Source organism: Emys orbicularis, chromosome 16 (assembly GCF_028017835.1).
Source record: "Emys orbicularis isolate rEmyOrb1 chromosome 16, rEmyOrb1.hap1, whole genome shotgun sequence".
NCBI classification, from domain to species: domain Eukaryota; kingdom Metazoa; phylum Chordata; order Testudines; family Emydidae; genus Emys; species Emys orbicularis.
Genome location: NC_088698.1, coordinates 19,662,019 through 19,684,387, shown reverse-complemented (window position 1 = coordinate 19,684,387; position 22,369 = coordinate 19,662,019). Strand labels below are relative to the sequence as shown.

Here is a 22,369-nt window from a genome sequence, read left to right as displayed (position 1 = left end):
CAAGGGATTATATGCAGCATGGCTAATGGCATAGCTTTTGTATAATAAAGAGTGAAATCCAGAAAGCATTTTTCAAGTGCACAGGTATATACATTGTCAGAAGAAGTCACACTTTCCCTCTTCAGCTTGGAGGTAGTGTACAGGACAGGTCAGCGTATCCTGTTTTGCTGTGTTCAGAGAACTTAATAAACAAGGGTGATTATTAGTCAGAGTTTGACATTTCCTCACCTGATTGCAAAACCCGACTGTAAAGAAAAAAAAAACCCAAATGATCCCAGACAAGTCTCAAGACAGAATAAATGAAAAGCACACTAGAGATACAGTTCTGTTCCCCTCAGACTCACAACACAACAGTGCTACAGCTTGCCAGCACTTATTAATTACTCAGGTCTACATATGAACCTGAGGTGTGAAAATCTGAACCTTCCTACAGTTTCAGTGGCTTTGGGTCCAGAGTATCAGATTCTCAGGTGGTGTAAACTGATACAGCCACACTAAAATCAATCACCAGCCGAGGTTACAGGCCAGAGATCTGGGTCAGACCTACAGAGGAGTTCATACTAGAGTTGGTCAAAATTTGGAATTTCCTTTGAGCAGGAAATACTGAATTTTCTTTTAAAACAAATTGTTCCATTTCAGAACAAAAAGTAGAAATTCTGACATTGCCAATGAAAGACAAATTGCAAAATTATTGGTTTGAAAAAATGGAGTCCTTTTCATTTTGAGACGTTTGAAAGGAAATTCTGCCAAAACAGGCTGACAGAGAACCAGGAGCCTACAGATGTTCGGAACCCCAAAGGTTCGGAGCTAGGCCTTCCCAGACTGCAAGTCTCCTGGGACAGCTCTCTCCCAGGGCTGCCCAACTTCCAGGGCAGCTGGCTCCCCTAGGGAAGTGGGTGAGCTGAAAGACGATCACCCAGATATCTGAGGGAAATTGATTGAAACTGACGTGTTCCTGTGGAACATTTCAATTTTCATGAATCAGCATTTTGTAATGGAAAAACCTCCCACTGGAAAGTTTCCAACTCGTCTAGTTGGACTCAGCTCTAGTTCATACCCAGAGTTTTGGTTCAGTCACTAGTCAAGTGAAAACTATTTCAATCACAGAACAAATAACACACCCACCTTCCTTCCAGTTTTCCTGTCCCACCGATTCAGTTCATACTTGTCATTGTGGATTAAATTAAAGTTGCATGGAGGAGGATGAGAAGGAAGCAGCAAAGACTAATGAAGGGAATATTTTCCTTCTTCAGCTCCTTTGCTGTAGTTCTTTTTCTGAAATTTCCAGACTTGTGCTTTTATAATGTTCTGGTACATGAAAGAATTTGCAACAAACTCCATGGTGCATGATGTGATGTGGAAGCCAAATAGCCAGATGCTGCTTTCTAAGCTATTTACAATGTTCCCCCTTTAGAGAGTGTTTTTAACATTATTCACAAGTTCTGGTACTGTCGTTTGCTGGCAATTTAATGCATAACGTTTGTCACTAGGCTCTCTGATGAAAACATTGCTCCCCATTCAAGGTTACAGTTATCTTCAATTTAGTAAGAACTATCACAATCCAGCCCAAATAAATCAGACAGGTAGGTACGTGGATCCCACCCACAGAAACTAGAATGTGGAATTCATCTGGAGTTCATTTAAGACAGTGGTTCTCAAACTTTTGTACTGGTGACCCCTTACACATAGCAAGCCTCTGAGTGCGACCCCCCCACCCTTATAAATTAAAAACACTTTTAAATATATTTAACACCATTATAAATGCTGGAAGCAAAGGGAGATTTGGGGTGGAGGCTGACAGCTCGTGACCCCCCATATAATAACCTCACAACCCCCTGAGGGGTCCCGACCCCCAGTTTGAGAACCCCTGATTTAAGAGTTATGTAAACTGTCCTTAAGTAAAGTGTTGAGTACGCTCTCTGAGTGGAGATAGCTCAAGAGGTATCTTCCGTCTTCCAGGCTTTGCAATGCTTTATTTTAGTTTCTTTCAGGTGTTGGACTATCACACCAAAGAAAAACTCTTGGTTTCAAACATGGTTGATGTCAGGCATTTGAATCCTGGCATGGGAAGCTGGCCATCTGGCTGGAACGCAATCTGTCCTTTTCAGCGGCTTTTTCATGGTTTCTTCATTTGCTGACAACACTGAATCTCCTTGGCTTAGGGCAGCGATGCAAGAGTGACAGCTGCTGAGAGGAGAAGGTTGAGTCTACACAGCCAGAAGGAGATTGCTGAATTTGTTGAAGGGTTGCAGTTTCCACATTCCAAAACAGAAGCTTGCGAACATTGCCGTCCATAATTCTTTTCTGGATTGGACAATTCAAACCTTTGGGGATGGGGGCGAGTATGATTCATTTAATTAGTTTTCCAACACACTTTTGGCATAGAATCATGACCAGAGTTATTTAGCATGCGATAAAACGCCAGGGAAATCTTCTCTACTTATGGCTGTTTGTCTCCATTGTTTAACAACAACGTTCTATGTAGCAAACATGCTGTCGCTTCATCTGCACATTGGGCAAAATTCTCAGCTGGTATAAATCTCTGTAGCTCCACTGATGTCAATGGAGCTATGCACATTTAGACCAGCTGCCAATCTGGCTCATTGTACGTATATGTGACCATGCAATTAAAGGCCGTGTCATAATTCATATGCACAAGGGGGGCAATTAAGGTTGCACGGACAAAGTTAATCCTGGCATTTCATGACTTTTGAATGCTTGACTTTGCAACCTTATCATTATATTAAAGTAGCTTTTTGTTGTAATTTACTAGGTTTTGAAAAAAGCCAAACTGAAACCTCTCCTCCCCCCAGAAATTCCATCACGTGTTCCTTATTGGCACCCACATCGCTCCTCAGCAGGTTGGAACTTTTAGATCCACAGCACAGACCTCAGCCATTTGTGCAAATAGGGTACCTTATAGCAATAGCAGGTTGTCCTCCACTAGAAGGAAATTTGGCACACATTTGCCAGTAGGTTTCACAGCTATTTGCTGACAGCAGAGAAAGATTGAGACTAAGGAATCCTGGTTCCCTACCGCTCTGCATTCTCCCTTCCCCCTTCTCCTCCACCACACTACAAGGGCCCCAGCTGGGAAGCACTGAGAGCACAGGATAGACACCATCTCCCTGTCTTGATTCTTGTGCCCAAAGCCACAGTGGCCCCGGTGGGAGGAGCAATTAGAAGGAACGTCCTGCTTAGCCTCTGCAATCCTAGGCAGGGGCATGCTCAGTGCCTATAGAATCTTTAGAGAATTTAGCTGCCTAACTGAACCAGTCTCTACTGAGCATGTGCAAACTGAAGTTTTCTGAGGTGCATAACTTGGGCAGATTTTCATGGGAAAGGCAAAAGGCATGTTCTTGGCTCCAGGGACACCCCACTACCAAATCTGAAGTTCCTGCTCCAGAGCATGGAGATGACAGAGCTTCTCAGCAAAACAACTAAGAATTTTTAATAAGGGCAAAACAATGTATTTTCCCTTAATCTCATTCTGATACATGCCTGAACTATTTTAGCGGAAGCCTTCCAAAAAATTCAGCCTGAAGCAGACATCTGGCATGGAAAATCTCATCCTGAACAGTTACATTTGGGGAAGTTACTAGCAAATGGAAACAGCCTTTTAATGGAACGTGTCAGGCAACCTTATAGCCAATGCTACCAGCACGGCCTATATTTTGTTTTTCACGGTGCATTACTTCACAGAGCAGTGATCCTGAACTGAGTCCTGGCTGGGTGGGAGCCCCATTGAAATCAATAGGACTCAGCTTAGGCAGTTCAGGCAGAATCAGGGCCTGAGGCTCTGACGCATCACTTAGTGTCACAGGGGTGGTTCAGAATTTAAAGTGATAAATCACTCTGTAGATTTCATATCAGTGTATGTAATAGGCTAGGCCCTGAACTAAAAACACTGACCTTCGGACAATATCATGGTAGATGTTTGTGGAGCAATGCATTACATACCTCCGTTTTAGTCTCTGGTAGAGACCCTAATAAATCCGTGTCTTGAACCCTGCCCCCAAGTCTAAATATACAACCAAGCATTGCTGGTCAACTCAAGAGAACTGCATCATCAGTACAGTCTTGTTCTGTTCGCAGCAGGATGAATGTGTCATGGTGATACAAAAGGACACACCAGTTTGAATGATAATTCGGTAGGGTTTGCCTACTTCTGCAACTGGTTTAGGTCTGTTCTATTGCCTTCGTCTTTATCAGACATCAGACACTGCTTATATCCTTTATATAATACATAAAGAAAGAGCTATCAACACAGAAACACAGGTTTTTGCCATACCAGATCGTATCATTGGTCTACCAACTCTAGGAACCTCACTCTGGTAATGATCTATACCAGATGCTTCTGATGAAACTCCCTGAGGATGCAAACAGCCAAATAACTAATGCTGTATATGGAGAAAATAAAAATATTCTCTTAACCCTGGCAGCCCCCAGCTTATGCCCTTTATCATCCATAATTATAGACCATATGCTGTTATTGGTCATAACATTAACCAGCCACAGTATTTGAAAATGTAATGGCCATCTCATCAGTACTCCCCAGGAATATTACAGTAACTCCTCACTTGAAGTCGTCCCGGTTAACGTTGTTTCGTTGTTACGTTGCTGATCAATTAGGGAACATGCTCATTTAAAGTTGTGCAATGCTCCCTTCTAACGTCGTTTGGCAGCCGCCTGCTTTGTCCACTGCTTTCAGGAAGAGCAGCCCGTTGCAGCTAGTTGGTGGGGGCTTGGAACAAGGGTGGACCAGCAGCCCCTCCATCAGCTCCTCGCTCACCTAAGTTCCCTGTGCGGCAGCCGCCCAGCAGGCTATCAATTGCAGCTGTCCCTCCCCCCACTGCCATGTGCTGCTCCTGCCCTCTGCCTTAGAGCTGCTCCCCAAGACTCCTGCTTGCTGTGCGGGGGGGAGGGGAGAAAGAGGGTGGCTAATGTCAGGGTGTCCCCCTCCCCCCTGCTCCTGCACCCCGCTTACCCCATCTTCCATAGAGCAGGGGGGACACACGACAGGGCTCAGGATGGAGGGAGCTTGTTGGCAGCAGCAGCTGCAGTCTCAGCAAGTTGATCTAATTAACAAGGCAGTGTACTTAGAGGGGAAATGCGCATTTCTCTCTCACACACACAGTCTGTGTCTCTGTCTGCGATGCTCTCTCCCCTCCTTCCATTCCTGCTGCCTTGTAGACTGTGAGAGTTAACCCTTGAGTGCTCAGCCAATTGCTAGTTCATCATTTAGCAGTAAGGCATTCCCTGGAAAATATCCCACTCTCTGACTCCTCCACCTCAACCAAGCTTCACAATCATCATCACTATGTACCAGTATTAAATTGTTTGTTTAAAACTTTTACTGTATGTGTGTGTGTATATATATATATATATATATATATATATATATATATATATATATATATATATATATATAATATAGTCTTTTGTCTGGTGAAAAAAAATTCCCTGGAACCTAACCCCCTCATTTACATTAATTCTTATGGGGAAATTGGATTCACTTAACATCGTTTCGCTTAAAGTCGCATTTTTCAGGAACATAACTACAATGTTAAGTGAGGAGTTACTGTAGTTGCATGAAAACAAGCTCACATCCTGTACCTGCTAAAGATTTCAAATAAATCTTTTGATGTAAGTAGCATTCCCATTGAAAATATGTCCTTCAGGATTTAGGCCCTAATCCAAAAACACTAATGCACTTGCTTAACTGTGGTGCACATGTGTTCACTGGGATTACTCGTGTGTATAACACCAGGCTCATTTCTGCAGGATCAGCCCCTTAAGGCGAAATTAGTGAGTTGTTTCTTTTCTCTCCTCCCATGTCAAGAAGGTTCCGCAGATCTCCTTAAAAGAAAACACGTGCCACAGCTTAACATCAATTTTTTGTTCATGCAGTCAATGCCCAGCCCCCACTGTGCACTGGCTCACAGGCAGGACTAATAAGCAGAGGCAAGCATGGTGCTGCCCATGTAGAAGTGGGCAACCTCTTACTGCCCCAGAAAACCACACCAGAGCTCTTTTTGAGGGCAAGCGGCTCCTAACAGGCACATCAGAGACTTAGGGCTGGTCCACACTAACCCCCCAGTTCGAACTAAGATACGCAACTTCAGCTACGTGAATAACGTAGCTGAAGTCGAAGTATCTTAGTTCGAACTACAAGGTACTTACCGCGGGTCCACACGTGGCAGGCAGGCTCCCCCATCGACTCCGCGTACTCCTCTCGCGGAGCAGGAGTACCGGTGTCGACGGCGAGCACTTCCGGGATCGATTTATCGCGTCTAGACAAGACGCGATAAATCGATCCCAGAAGATCGATTGCTTACCGCCGAACCCGGAGGTAAGTATAGACGTACCCTTAGTCTTCTCAGTTCCCCTAAATTACACTGCATTCTTGGAATCGTAGGACTGGAAGGGACCTCGAGAGATCATCTAGTCCAGTCTGCTGCACTCATGGCAGGACTAAGTATTATCTAGACCATCCCTGACAGGTGTTCGTCTAACCTGCTCTTCAAAATCTCCATTGATGGAGATTCCACAACCCCCCTAGGCAATTTATTCCAGTGCTTAACCACCCTGACAGTCAGGAAGTTTTTCCTAGTGTCCAACCTAACCTCCCTTGCTGCAATTTAAGCCCATTGCTTCTTGTCCTATCTTCAGAGGTTAAGAAGAACAATTTTTCTCTCTTCTTGCAACAACCTTCATGTATTTGAAAACAGTTATCATGTCCCTTCTCAGTCTTCTCTTTTCCAGACTAAACAAATCCAATTTTTTTCAATCTTCCCTCACAGGTCATGTATTCTAGACCTTTAATCATTTTTGTTGCTCTTCTCTGGACTTTCTCCAATTTGTCTGTATCTTTCCTGAAATGTGGCGCCCAGAACTGGACAAAATACTCCAGTTGAGGCCTAATCAGCACAGAGTAGAGCAGAAGAATTACTCTCCTGCTAATACACCCCAGAAGGATGTTTGCTTTTTTTGCAACAGTGTCACACTCTGGACTCATATTTAGCTTCTTGTTTCTGTCTGCTCAATAACCTTCACAGGGCAAGCCGAGGAATTCATGCTCTTGCCCTCTTCCCTATTGTCAGCTCCCAGCTGGGAGATTAGGCAAGTATAAAAGCCGTGGTTACTTTGATTTGAGTTGCCTCCATTTTTGGATGCACATTTTGAGACACCTTCTAGGGGTGGGTGTTCAGTATTTTCTAAACATCATTTCCCTTTTTGGACATCTCAAATTGGAAAAGTTGCTAGCCAATTTTGAAAATCTTGGGCACAGTATCTAAAAATCTATCTCCCAGTAATGTATCCTCCTTGATTAACATCAGAGTGCTACATATATATATTAAAGAGAGAGAGAGAGAGAGAGAGAGAGAGAGAGAGAGAGAGAGAAGAATCTGGTTGATCCAGGCTATAATCTAAAAAGACAGGAAGATCTGCTTCCAGCTGTCAACTTGGCAACATATTGTTGTTGTTTTTTTTAATGGTGGTAACAGAGAATTTCATTGAAACTATGGCATCCTTTAAGATAAACACTCATCCTCCCTTGCTATATATGAGTATAAAATAGAAAGAGCAACAACTCATCCTCCTTATCAGTGGAGCCCCGGAGTAAGAGACAAGATCTTTACTGTGATGATTAAGGGTTCTGTTATAAAAAGATGGATCATAAACTCCTTGTATTAAGTCAAATCATAAACTGGGCTTTTCAAGTTTATGTGATCCCTTTCTAAACAATCAAGGGTATGTGTAGCTCCCACTAATAAGGGAACTTATATGAGGCTTGTAAACCACTCAGTTCCTTAATGAATTGGCAAGTCAATCTATTAGTCTGTTAGAACTATTTCTGTTCCCTAAACCATCTAAGGTATCCCCTGGATAGTTTAATAATTTGGGACTATTACACCAAAGAGAGACTCCCATCTTCTGCTTCATAATTATTCCAAATGCATATCTGAAGAAGGGCTGTGCACATCTCAGATGCAGATCATGCCCGAAATGCATTGTACTGCAGTGGACTGGCAAAGACTGGCACTGACCTGAGTGTGGGGACGGATTGTGACTCCTGGAGACAGGGTTGATAGCTCTGCATTGTACCATTCACCATCCCTGAGGATACATCATCCTCCCCTTCCTGTGCATCCAGCTAGCTCTGCTGCCTGGGGCAGAGAGCAGTTGGAGCCATGGCCCCATTTTCTCTTCATCCCTCCCCCATTCCCTTAAGGGTGGCTAGAATCTCAGAGTGCTAGGAAGGAGAGCAGTACAGGGATTGTAGTTGTGCCTAGCTTCTGTGCTGAGGACATGGGGTGGAGGTGGGGTAAGGCTCTCCCCACCTAAATAAGAGCCAGCTATAATCTGATCTAATATTATACATATATGGGCCAAATTCTGCTTTTAGGTGCTCATGCATCACTCCCATCAACTTCAGTGGCAGTCTCATGAGCACACTAAGAGACAGAATTCCGCTTTAAATGTATTAGCTTTATGGTAAACACCTGAAAAATAGGCTATAGGAGAGGAGATTCTATAGCTAAACTACACAAATTTCTCCTTTGCTACATTTCACAGAATCATGCCATTCTGCTATTTCCAACCCTGCAAACATATACTGCCTTCCCTGCAGACTCAATAGACTCTCCCGGCTCCAGCCCACCTCTGGGAAAATCACAGGGATTTTTTACAAAGATGCTAGAGTGGGTGTTGGTTAATTCCAGGCTTCCATATATCTAGGGCAGGTGTGAAATTTGCATAACCTCCATCAGCTGGCCAGGAGCATTACATATTATGCACCAGTAACTCAAAACGGGAAATCTCTTATGTTAACTATTTAATTGGCCCCGCCTACGGACTATTGATTAGGGAAAACCCATTAGCGAAATACCCAAGAAGATAATATTTGTAATAAATGATATATTTAAGGAGGATTAGTTGGATTACCAAACAGTATCCTAACCAAATCAGTCTCATTAGTTGCGCTGGCTTTTCCAATTTCACTTTATTAAAATAATTTAAATGAAGGTTCATTAGATGTAATATAATCTAGCTGGAGCGCTCCACGAATAATCCCTTTGCTTTTAGCGTGAACACAGCATTTGCAAAGACATTTAAAGGATTGGATTTTTTTAACTGATGGCCATTGTTTTTAACAGAACTTCTCCTTCCCCTCCCCCCTCAATCTTGTATATTTTCTCTCCACTCCTTTATTTGTTCATTGTTTTTTCCCCTTCTTCTCTGCTGTCCCATGGGGGGGAGGGATAGCTCAGTGGTTTGAGCATTGGTCTGCTAAACCCAGGGTTGTGAGTTCAATCCTTGAGGGGGCCACTTAGGGATCTGGAGCAAAAACAGTACTTGGTCCTGCCTAGTGAAGGCAGGGGGCTGGACTCGATGACCTTTCAAGGTCCCTTCCAGTTCTGGGAGAAAGGATATATCTCTCTGCTCCTTCTCTTGTCCCACATCCAAAAGTCTCTGCTAAACTGAACACAAACTCCAGTGTGGGGGTAGATTCTCCTCTTCCATTGTGCGAGTGCATGGAACAGGAGAAACAGCCACCCCTTCCTACCTCTGCATAGGTGCAGAGGGTGATATGGAGTCAGTGTGGCCAGATGGACAGTATTTGGTGTTATTCTTAAAGCACCAGCTCACATGTGATTTTGCAGGAATCTCAGCTTTTGTCTTTTTTTTAAAAAAAAGAAGGAAAATTTCTAGCGCTCGTGGTCTTGGAGAAAAACTTCAAAACTTCGAGTGTGAACACCCAAAAAGTTCAAGCACCAGAGGGCAAAAAAAAAGAACCCAAATTTATGATTGTTTTTTAAATATTGTGTGTGTGGGGGGGGGTTTCAGCCTGACCCAGGGTTTTTGAACACTTGGGGTTGGCCATGCTGTGCAGCCTAACTAGACATCCAGTTTTGGACATCTTGACCCTAAGGGCCTGATTTTCCAGAAGTGCTGAGAACCAGACATTCCAGCTGAAGCCAGCGTGTGCTTGAGCACCTTTGGAAACCAGGCCCTAGCCTGGGATTCTAGAGCCAGGCACCCAAAAGTAGAGGGCAATTTTCAAAACATTGGCCTAAATCAGGGGTTCTCAAACTGGGGGTTGAGACCCCTCAGGGGGTCGTGAAGTTATTACATGGGGGGTCGCAAGCTGTTAACCTCCACTCCAAACCCTACTTTGCCTCCAGCATTTATAATGGTGTTAAATATATTTAAAAGTGTTTTTAATTAATAAGGGGGGTCGTACTCAGAGGCTTGCTATGTGAACGGGGTCACCAGTAAAAATGTTTGAGAACCCTGGCCTAAATGACTGCCCAGGATCACACATGGGGGCAGCAGAAACAGGCACAGGACTCCAGATTTCATAATCCTATTAGAACCCTTTCCTCTATTTACCGGGAGTTCTCATCACACACTGCAAGTTCTTCTCATACAAGGAAGAGCGACAATTTTCAGATTCCTTCCCAGGCTTATTCATCAGTTCCTATACAGTTTTGCCAAGACGTTCAATTTATTCTTTAAGCAGCCATGTGGAAAAAGTTTCAAACAGCTCAAAGCCCTGCTGAATGAGAAAGGAAAGCCAGGGAGCTCACACAACCCTGGTAATTTCGTGATCCTCTTACATCTCTTAAGGAAAACAGAATGAATTGTGGTAGTAGCTGATCTGCCCCAAACCTGCATTCAGCACCTCATCCAACTATGGGTATCCTACTCAGACAGTCCCATTATAAACCCCATTGCTGGAATAACAAATGTACACAAATATGTGCAAACACACACCTGTCACAGTGACCATCCTTCCTAGTCTGTCGGTTTGAAGGTTTGCATTTACTTTATATAAACGAGCTGGCTGGACTAATTTGAGGGTTAATGTTCCAGCATGAGCAGAATACATGCTTTAATGAGCACACTACATGCACTGGGGGTGTGCTGGTGTGAGAGAAAGGGGAAGTAATTAAACACTCAGCTTTATAATGAGGAGACTGTGTTCTAGTGACATTAAGTGGCCTAGTTTTCAGAAGTGCTGACCTCTGACAGGTCCTTTGGACTTGTGGGGGTGCAGCACCCCTGAACATCACGGCAAAGGATCACAATGTACTAAAGCTGCAATATGCCGGGCAGCTCTGGCTTAATACAGACAGACACTGTCCTTAACTAAGGGGTCCACATTTTGCAGTACATCTAAGAACTCAAGTTCTTTACCTCTTGGGGGCATTTCTTGCTGTTTCTATGGTGCTGCTTTACGTGAGCACATTCCCCAATAAGGACCAGATCTCCTTAGCCCAGAAGGCAGCCTGAGTAACTGGGCTAAGAGCTGGGGAGATGCACAAAGGGAAATGAAGACCAAGCCATTGAGCCCTGAGGCTGCAGTGGTCTCTGTGGTAATATCATGCTGCTCCTTGACTGGGGGGCTGAGCAGAGAAGAGAACAGGAGAATCCTCAAAGCACTGGATGCTACAGTCTCATCCTTAGTGCACTGGCAGATGGAGAGGTCCTGTAGAGCTGTGCTCTCTGCCAGGCAGCAGGGTGGGCATGCCCCATTATGCAACAGGGAACTATCCCTAAATCCTATACAGTGGAATCACTCCCCCTTGTACAGTGGAGCCACACTGGATTCACTCCCGGGGGAGCCTTCGTGGCGATGGGGATGAGCCACAATTTCCCCTTAAGTCCTTATTTTGCAAAGAATGCCCCTGAAGATTTAAGAGATACATGGACCTTCTTGATAAAGAGGAATGGATCCCAGAACTAAAAAATTAATAATGGCTTAGATACAAGTGATCCCGACACGATCACATTGATAATGTGCAAACAGAATAAAGTCCAGACCAGTAATATAATGAAGAAGACAGGTCACTGATACAGGGCAATCTGGATTGCTTGGCAAACTGGGTGCAAACAATATGCATTTACACACAGCTAAATGTAAATACATACTTCCAGGAACAAAGAATGTAGGCCACAGAAACAGGGCACTCTATCCTGGGAAGCAGTGACTCTGAAAAAAAATGTGGGGTTCGTGGTGGATAATCTGTTGAACAGGAGCTCCTAGCAGTGACCAAAAGGGTTAATATGATTCTCGGATGCATAAACAGAGGAATCTCTAGGAGGAGTAGAGAGGGTAGTTTACAACTGTATTTGGAACTGATGTGGCCATTGTTGGAATACTCTGCCCAGTTCTGGCATCCACTATTCAAGAAGGATGTTGATAAATTGAAAAGGGTTCAGAGAAGAGATACGAGAACGATTAAAGGATTAGAAAAAATGCTTAATAATGATCGACTCAAGAAGCTCAATCTATTTAGCTTAACAAAGGGAAGATTAAAAGATGACTTGATTACAGTCTATAAGTACCTACATGGTGAAAATTTTTTTGATGATAGACTCTTCAGTCTAGCAGAGAGAGGTATAACACAATGTAGTGGCTGCAAGTTGAAGCTAGATAAATTCAGACTGGAAATAAGAGTTACATTTTTAACAGTGAGAGTAATTAACTATTGGAACAATTTACCCAGGGTCTAGTGGATTCTCCATCACTGGCAGTTTTTCAATAAAGACAGGATGTTTTTCTAAATGATTTGCTCAAGGAGTTATTTTGGGGGAGTTCTATGGCCTGTGTTATACAGGAGGTCAGGCTAGATTATCACAATGGTTTGGCCTTAAAGTCTATGAATTTCTAGGGAATTGCAATCCCGCATACTATATATAGAGTATACTCCCATTTATCCAAAACCCTATTATCTGAACCCTTTGTCTTGTCCCCCAGCATGAGATACATGCTGCAGAGGGCATTTGTCTCATGCTGGGTACGAAGGAAGGGACTTGGATAATGCAGGGAGGTTTGGAGAATAGAGTGGAGACCCCCAGCCAGGACTGAGAGGAGGAGGAGGAGGAGTCCACAGCTGCTCCTGAATGGTTCCTGTGGCAGTGCATGGAGCCCTCTGCAGTCCCGCTGTCATGGGACGGAGTGAGCATGGCCATGACAGCGGAGCTGCAGAGGGCTCCCGATGCTGCTGCAGGGCCGAGGACACATGGCTCCTGCAGGCGCAAGGGGCAGAAATGGGGGTGGGGAGGCTGCAGTCCTGGCAGGGCAGAGCAGTGACCCCAACCCAGGACTGTGAGGAGGAGGAGGAGGAAGACGAGCCCCGGCCATGGGGAAGGCCACCCTGCTGCTGAATGAGTCCTGCCCTCTCCAATATCTGAATGAAATCTCTGTCCCCTGTGCTATTTGGATAATTGGGAGTATTTTTGTTTGTGTGCGCACATGCACACACGCGTGTCTGATATATATGCTACAATGAGCAAATGGAGTAAATTAGCTTAACTCATGGGGGGATACAAATAATTAAAAAAAATAAAAAATAGATGAAAAAAATTAAATTGCAGGGTTTTTTATTCAAATTAAATAAAGGGGTTTTTAATATAAACCTATTTGAAATTATGGCAATCCGTGTTAAGGCCTAAAAACCGACTATAATTTATTCAAACAGTTTCAATTTATTAATAAAATATTAAGCAGTACATGTTTGTTGCCAAGTTTCTTTAAAATTCAAACCACTGAACTGATGGAAGTCACTGGCCAAGCATCTGGAACCAGAGCTGTTGAAGTGCTAAACCAGCTTTTGACAGCAGTAGCCTCTTCTGAATGTTCAGAAAGAACATTCCCTTCATTTCAGCTAATTCAACTAGATCAGTTTGATTATTTATTTCATTCAAAGTTAAGAAACCAATTGGGAGATGAAAAAGCAGGAAAGCTTGTTTTCCTCTTACAATTTATGAATAAATGCGAGGTGTGAGAGAATGAAATCTACTAGCTCTAAAATCTTGAAGGACATGGTGACCAGAAACAATCAGTTCAATTCACTAACTACAGATGATACTTCCTTTGTCTAATAAATCAGTTAGTTTTAAATGAAAAAATGTTTTGATAAACTTTTTGATAATTTTTGACTCGTGTATCTAGCACATTTAAGGTCGTTTTATTTAACTAAAATATTCTTGTTGTGCATTTTAACTGAATTTTAATTCCCATCCATGTAGAGCTTGAACCAAGTTTATCATCTAGTAAATAAGAAGTTTTTTTCTAATATAAACAAAAATGTAAAAATTAAGAATTTGAATAAATGCAAATTAAGCTATAGAACAGCTTAAAAATGTGCCTAGATATAGTTTATCCTCCTGGTTAGCAAAAGAAAGAAACAAATGTAGTGTAAAGGCTATACATAATTGTCAATCACCATGTTTTAACAGTTACCAGCCAATGATAATCAGTATTTCTTTAGGAAAATAACTAAAAACTACAAAAGCAAAACAAGATTAAAATTGATTATTTAAATCAAGGTTTCCTGCTTGCTGATTTAAACCATGATTAACACTGGTGATTTAAATCAAACCACCCTGGCATAGGCCCACTGAAGTCAATGCAGCTACGCTGATTTATTACAGCTGAGGATCTGGCCCAGTGAGTTGAACCACAAACACAGAGTAAAAACCATACTGCTGAATTCTATGAATTTGCACAGTGTTAACAGGACCATGATCAATCGCTTATTGCGTTTGTGTGTGGTTTTGTTATTGTTTTGATTCTTCTGCAATACCAGCCACCTCTGTGTAGTAAACCGAAAAATAGAGGACAGTTCTGTAGGGCCAAGCGTTCCTCTTGTGCTCTGTACACGGGCACTACATGAAATTTCTCATTTGCCACTCACCCTCATGCCCAGTTCAATATTTTCTCCCCCATAGACCTCCATGCCAGGGTCAAGCAGCCCAATCTCCCCGAAGTACTCTCGGTCCACCACAAATGAACATCCAATCATTGCTGGCGTCCTGCCCAGAAAAAGGGGGAGAAAAACAAAGGTGTTTAAATAGTATATAACGGAACCTGATTATAATGAGCTCTGACATAAATAAACAAGCTACTGCAGAGATGCCCCAAATTCTTTTAGGGTTAAATTCACCCCTGTGCAGAGGGCCAGCAGAACCCAATTAAACGCTTTAGGGGGAGATTAAAGCCCCATCCAGCAATGATCTTAACTTGAATAGCCCCTGCTCAGGCAGAAGCCCCCTCAAGTAGAGCACATGCTGAAGGGCTTTTGAGGATCAAGGTGTTAAGTGGTATGTAGACTTTTTGCTGGCACTCTGCATGTGAATGAATTTCACCCCTCATAAAGTCATTCGGGGCGGGGGAGGGGAGAAATGCATCACTTCACTAAGGTGAATTTTTAGAAGTGGAAAACTCACCAGGAAAAGAGAAAACAATCCCAGTTCTGCGCTTTGAAAAGATCAAAAGTTTACAAGCAACCCTGGAGCTAGGTCTGAAACCTTTAATGTAATTGTAAAGTAACTTAATTCTCCTTTTAAAGAGATGTTCCAAAGAAATCAGTGTCCAGAAACTGCTGTAAAAATCATGTGCTACTTAGAGCTCAGCAGAACTTCTCCTTTACTTCCTTGTCACAAAGAGTTCAGTCAAAACTGATAATAAAATTGTGGCATTACATTACTCATCTCTGGTTTGTTTGGTTTTTTTTCCAGCTGCACCCGAATGCAAGGAGTCATCATGGTTTTGTACAACTTGTAGCTTTCATAGCATCTCACTTATTTAAAACAAACCCACAACTTTTAATTTATATTATAAACACAAAAATTGCACCAGCAAATGGCAAACAGGCCACAGTTGCTAATTACATTTTACAATACTTCCCATACATTTCAGCTGCAGTAACTATACCTGCCCTTAGCTGAGAAGGCAGAAATTGCCTAGAGTTTCTGGGGGCATCTTTGCTTGTTGGGTACCTTGAGTAAAATGCTCCATTGTGATGCTGCATAACCACACAATCCTCCCCTTCCATAACTTTACACAGGCACATGGGAGAATGGCTAGGTGCATTAGCAACTGCCTGACTGAGCAAAAGGGTCTGGCAACTTTCTGGCCTGGTACATATATAAACACACACACTGATGACAAATCCATCAACAGATCAAAAATAACCATAAAAAGCTATTACCCTTTTACTTGGAAGAAGATCCAATTTGCTCCTTCATTAGACCTTGACCCCAAACTTGCACTAATGAAATTTTAATACTGCCTTTGATGTTTAATAGCTTTTTTAAATTACTGAAGTGATATTTCACTGATATGCAACAAGTATCTCCCTTCTCCTTATGTTTTTAAAAAATACTAATAATGATGTGATGAACTGGAATGCCAAGTCCCCTGCCAAGTCTGTAATGACTTTATTATTGCTCAGAGTTCCAAAATAAACTTAACTAAATTAAAAAAGAAAATGCAAAAAGATCAGTTGGCACCACGTTTATTTGCATCTCAAATTCTTGCTGCCATGCTATAGGCCCTCATCCTGCAATCTGATCCACCGGGACAGACCCATGCGGCTGTGCAGAGACCCACTGACTCACATTGCAGGTTCAGGACCTTCATCAGGAAAAGCCAGGGCTGTAAAAGCACAGACTTTTTAGGCTGCAGCAAGGATAAATGATTAGAATAATTGGTCATGTCCCTGTTCCCATTAACATTAATGTGAGTTTGGCCATTCAATAGCTGCAGCATTGTTCCCAAGGGCCCAATCAAAAGCCCACTGAAGTCAACGGAAAGAGTCCCATTGACTTCATGGGCTTTGGATCAGGCCCAAAGTTTGCTAATACTGATTTTCTAATAGAGTGGAGAAAATTCCATCTATGGCCTTGGTTTTAGAAACAGTCCATACACAGTGTCTCTGCAAAGAAAGAGGATGGAAAAGACCTGAAACATATTTTATTTACTGTGAAAATCCAGCAAAACCCCCTCCTTTCTTTAATGGCTTGTTACTAAAATGTCAGCTCACCCTTACCAGGTAACCTAGCTTTTCCAGTGTGCATACAAAGCCACAAAACATAAACTAGAAGCAGGTGGCATCTGAGTATCATATTCATCAGCTGGTTTCATATGCAGATAAAATATTGCCAACGGTGGCAACATCAAAACATATAGATGAATCCACTGGTAGCAGCAGGTGGCCGCAGTGATGGTGTCATCACATAAGCTCCCTTTTGTCATCAGGAGTTTGTTGCCTATATGGCAGGAGGTTAAAAAACCTTAAACAAATGGCCAAGTAAATAGATATATATAACAATCCTTCCCTGCTGGGCTTGAAATGTATCTAACATCTAAGAAGACAGCCCAACCTATGGAAGGAACTATTTGGTGCCCTTGAAAAGGTTCATTTGCTGAGGCACTGCTATTACTTATCTATAATGGACTCTATTGTAACACTCACATTACTGTTACAGCTTCAGCTGTCTCTCTCTTTCTCTGCTGGCCATTTCAGCCTCTCACATCATTACCGGGCTATCCTGCACTGCACACCATTCCCCTGATGTTTTCTCTGCATAATTGAAAAAGGCAGCTGTTGATGGAAACACATTTGATCAGCGCTATTTTCTGACACGGAGACTGAAATGGCTTGATTAGCTCCTGGCTCTCCTCTCGCCCTCCTCCCCAAACATTACCCAATAAACTCCGCAGGTAGCAAGCTGAACTAGGTTAAGAAACGAATATAAAAAACTGCTGTGAGCATTTTGCTTCCACAAATGAATTTGGTTTGAGCGGGAGACATGATTAGAAAAAGGCGACAATTCTAAAAGAAAATGCCATTTTTACTGTGTGAGAACCATCTGCAGCCAGGGGCTCCGCAGCCAAGACTTTCAATAGTGACTAGTGATTTGGAGCACCTCAGTGTTTATGTGACCAACTTGAGACACCTCAGGGGGCTTGATTTTCACAGGGTGGGTGCTCAGCACCTTTTGCAACTCCAACGTCCAGCTGAGAATCCAAAAAGAGAGGCCTCCCAAATCACTAGTCAACCTGGAGAAACTTGGCCATCAAAATCCATGAGCTAAGCAGGTCAGGACTTACCAACATTTGGAGGGGTAACTGCCAAGAAAACCCAGAGTGCTGCAGGAAGTGCTGTGGGTAGCACTCTTTCTCCTACACAAGCACTGAGCAAATGCCACAGGGCTCTGAGCTGTTGAAGGTGTTGGGCCAGATTCTCAACTGGTGTCAAATGACTCAGTGCTGTTGATTTCAATGGAGTCTCACTGATTTACACCAGCTGAGGATCTGGCCTTTTTTTGGCTGTGATATCAAACTAAGCTCCTAATCTCTAAGGTAATTAAAGAGCCCCTGACAATTGTACAATAGGAACATTTGTCCTGGTCAAATTCCAGTTTGGGTAAATACAACATACTTTCCTAAATACCTGTTACAGGTTTAACGATACACGGTATCATTGTCTTTTTCACTTCTTGATCTAACGGGTACACAGTGGTGATGTGCGTTTTTAAACAGTTGCTGCATTCTGACTCAAAGACAGAGTCTTTGTATGCGTATTTTGCCCGTGCTCTCACACACTCTGCATGTAAAGAAATAACACCTCTTTGCAGGTCACAAGATGCTATGTGAATGTAGGATATTGTTGTAGTAGGTCCCCATCTCTGAATTTAACTAGGAGGTTACAGCATGCTGAAGAGAAGCATTAGTAAGAGGAAATATGATGGGATTTGTCTTAGATCAGTGGTTCTCAAACTAGGGCCACCGCTTGTGCAGGGAAAGCCCCTGGCAGGCTGGGCCGGTTTGTTTACCTGCCGCGTCCGCAGGTTCGGCCGATTGCGGCTCCCACTGGCCGCGGTTCGCCATTCCAGGCCAATGGGGGCTGCAGGAAGCGGCGCGGGCCGAGGGACATACTGGCCGCCCTTCCTGCAGCCCCCATTGGCCAGTGGGAGCCGCGATCGGCCGAACCTGTGGACACGGCAGGTAAAGAAACTGGCCTGGCCTGCCAGGGGCTTTAACTGAACAAGCTGCAGCCCTAGTTTGAGAACCACTGTTTTAGATTCTACATTTCCAGCAGTAAAGTGTGTGCAGTTTCCTTTAGATTAATGACTGGTTGGGAGAGCTGGTGGCCTGAAACTTTGCCCTGGGCCATTAACCTCTCATGTCACTAATTCCTAAGGAAATGCCCCATGTTGAGGATGTTGCTACCATTATAATTTATATATACTGCTAATCTAGTTCTCTCCTAGGAGGGAAAAACAAATCCTTTCACTGTCTGAATATGCCTATTCTGAAACTATGTCCCTGCACAGTGTGTGCATGTAGTAGAAGTGTTTTGATAATTCCACAAGAATTAATTTAAAATAGTGCATATAAGGTGATTAACCAGCAATCAGAATTTTACTATCAACAGACTTTTAGTTCATGCTTCTCCATCCCAGAAAGGGGAAAAAATCTTGAGGATGAGAGAGAACAAAACCATGGAGATGTTCATTTCAGTGGAAATTATAGAATCAAAGAATCATAGGACTGGAAGGGACCTCGAGAGGTCATCTAGTCCAGTCCCCTGCACTCATGGAAGGACTAAGTATTATCTAGACCATCCCTGACAGGTGTTCGTCTAACCTGCTCTTCAAAATCTCCATTGATGGAGATTCCACAAACTCCTTAGGCAATTTATTCCAGTGCTTAACCATCCTGACAGTTAGGAAGTTTTTCCTAATGTCCAACCTAAACCTCCCTTACTGCAATTTGAGCCCATTGCTTCTTGTCCTATCCTCAGAGGTTAAGAAGAACAATTCTTCTCCCTTCTCCTTGTAACAACCTTTTATGTACTTGAAAACTGTTATGTCCTCTCTCGGTCTTCTCTTTTCCAGACTAAATAAACCCTTTTTTTTTTTCAATCTTCTCTCATAGGTCATGTTTTCTAGATGTTTAATCATTTTTGTTGCTCTTCTCTGGACTTTCCCCAATTTGTCTGTATCTTTCCTGAAATGTGGCTCCCAGAACTGGACACAATACTCCAGTTGAGGCCTAATCAGCGTGGAGTAGAGAGGAAGAATTACTTCTTGTGTCTTGCTTACAACACTCCTGCTAATACAAGAACAGCTTGATGTTTATTGGTGGGGAGAACAAAATCCGGCTTAGAGTCAGAAAAGTGTGTCTGATTAGAAGAAAATACGGGAGATGAAGAATGTGAGAGTTTTACCCTTTCAGCCAAGCACAATGGTTGGCTCTGAAGCCATACTAATCAGAGTGACTTCCAGAGTGTAAGAACATTTGACTACCAGAACCAAACCAATGACAGAAGGATGATTATGGTCCAGAAAAGGACTGTGCAAATGGCACTGGGCTTGTGCCCTTATTTGCTCCTGTTGTGTCATTTTAGTCACATCTGCTAGGGCTAATGATAAGATGAAGTTTCTGCTACTGTCTGCACTGCAGATCCCATATAGCTATGGAAGACCACACTGCATTCCATTCCACCTTATGCATCATGAGTGAAACGTATCATGAGGAAGTCCTATAGCTTCTTTGTGCCTCAGTTCCCCATCTGGATAACAGGGCTAATAACACCTCCCTACCTCACAGGAATTTATGAGGATAAAAACAGAAAAGACTGAGATACTGTGGGGGCCATAAAAGAACCTTAGATAGTCAGAAATTACCAGATGAGCTCCAAGACTAGGGGTAACATTTGTAGAAGTACCTAAATGATTTAGGTTCTTAAGTCCCATTTTCAAAATGTACATAGGCACTTAGAAGCCTACGTTCCATTGACTTTTAATAAGACTTAGGCTCCTAAATCCCTTAATCACTTTTGAAAATGGGGCCTAAGTGTGAACATTAGCCCCTCAAAGCCAATTGGCAGAGGGCCCCCCATACTGTAAGTCACATCAGGTCTGACACATTGTCCCAATACATTGTTGTCATAATATATATCCCAAAGGTGTCATGTAAGGTATCATATATAAACGGGTGACATGCTAGTCCTGAAAATCATTGCATGATGTATGTACGGGTTGTGCACAATGAGTTATAGATATGTGCTAGAAATATATTGTTCAAATATTTTTGGGAGGCAGAACATAAAACCAGCCTGCCCTAGACAAAGGAATGTGTATTTGCCTTTCTGACTGGCATGATTACTGGACAATGAAAGTACACATACATATAAGGTAAACAAAACCATCAAGCTAAAGCAGGGGAGAAGTCCATTTAACAGTCATGCTGGGAAACAGAATCTGCACTTCCGGAAGCCTTCCTAGCTCTTGAGGCAGAGACAATGGACTTTGAGTAGTATAAGAGGAACAAAAAAAAAATCTTAGTTATCCATCATTGAGGGGATGATAGTGTGCAGCACCCTTTGAAAGCTGGATTCTCTTGGCCTGGAAGGCAAGAGCTGCTGGAAACTTAATGTAAGTGAGAAACCTGCTTAGACAAAGATTGCAATTTGCTGAAATTAAGTTTTAGTCACCAGAGAGCGTGTTTGTTTTGTTTGTAACCATCGCTGTCTCTCTTATTCTTGCTTAGTATCACTTAAACATCTGTTCTTTGTTAATAAACTTATTCTTGTTTTATTACAAAACCATCTCAGTGCTGTGTATTAAACTGGAGGGTAAATCCTCAGCTAGCCAAATAGGCTGGTGTGTACTCTGTCTCTTTGGAAGTAGCAAACTTAACTTTGGTGAGCATCCAGTGAGAAGGACTGGACACTGCAGAGACACATCTCTAGGGAGTTCAGGAATTGGGATGCACTGATTGTGACCTGCAAGGCAAGGTTTGGACCGACAGAGCCCTGAAGAGTTTGCTGGCTAGGCAGACAAGTCGGTATGTCAGGAAGCTGACACGTAGCTTAACAGCAGCAAAGCTCTCGCTTGCTGAGACAGTTGAAACAGGGGGTCACAACTCTGGGCATCCTGAGCAAGACGTCACACTAAAAATTTTAGGCGCTTTTAAAAATTGTAGGCACTTTTTAAAATTTTACCTCAGAGCATTACTCATGGTGATGAGTAAAACTAAGCAAATAATTCACACTGACTATTTGGATAATTAAGCTTCTTTCTGTTCCTTAAATGTGTGTGAGTGGTTTGCAGTTTTCTCTGATTGATTAATTATTTGCCAAATATTTCCTGTGGCTTGATGATCATTTGCTGGAAATTATGTTAGGTGTATTCAATATCTGAAATTTGAGCAGCATTGGTTAGTTTTGATTGCACATGTCCATCAATCTGGTAGCGTTTTTGTTCCCTGACTGGATGAGAGTGACTCTCCAAACCAGCTTCCTGGTAAGTCAAGTCATGTTTACAAGGTCAAAAGGTGCTGTCCACAAATATATTCGCTTGTTTCTGCAGACACTCCTGGTGATAAACCTGTTTTCCAGAATATTCATGGAGGATGAGATTCATCCCTTTACAGACAGCCTGTGCAAAGCACATGCATCAAACATGTCCCATTGTGAGGTCATAAGTGTGACTTGCATAATTTATAGGTCTTTTGCTGGCCAACTGCAGAGGAGTGAATTTGATTTAGAAACTGGAATAA

At 42.7% G+C, this 22,369-nt stretch overlaps 1 protein-coding gene across 1 annotated transcript in view; it reads right to left on the bottom strand.

The window, feature by feature from the left end:
• The window catches only part of GALNT9 (polypeptide N-acetylgalactosaminyltransferase 9), a 219,979-nt gene that overhangs the window by 85,934 nt on the left and 111,676 nt on the right, over positions 1 to 22,369 (bottom strand). The window contains exon 6 of the mRNA XM_065417861.1: positions 14,712 to 14,829. Coding sequence (XP_065273933.1) covers positions 14,712 to 14,829 — 118 coding nt within the window. The remainder of the gene's footprint in view (positions 1 to 14,711; positions 14,830 to 22,369) is intronic.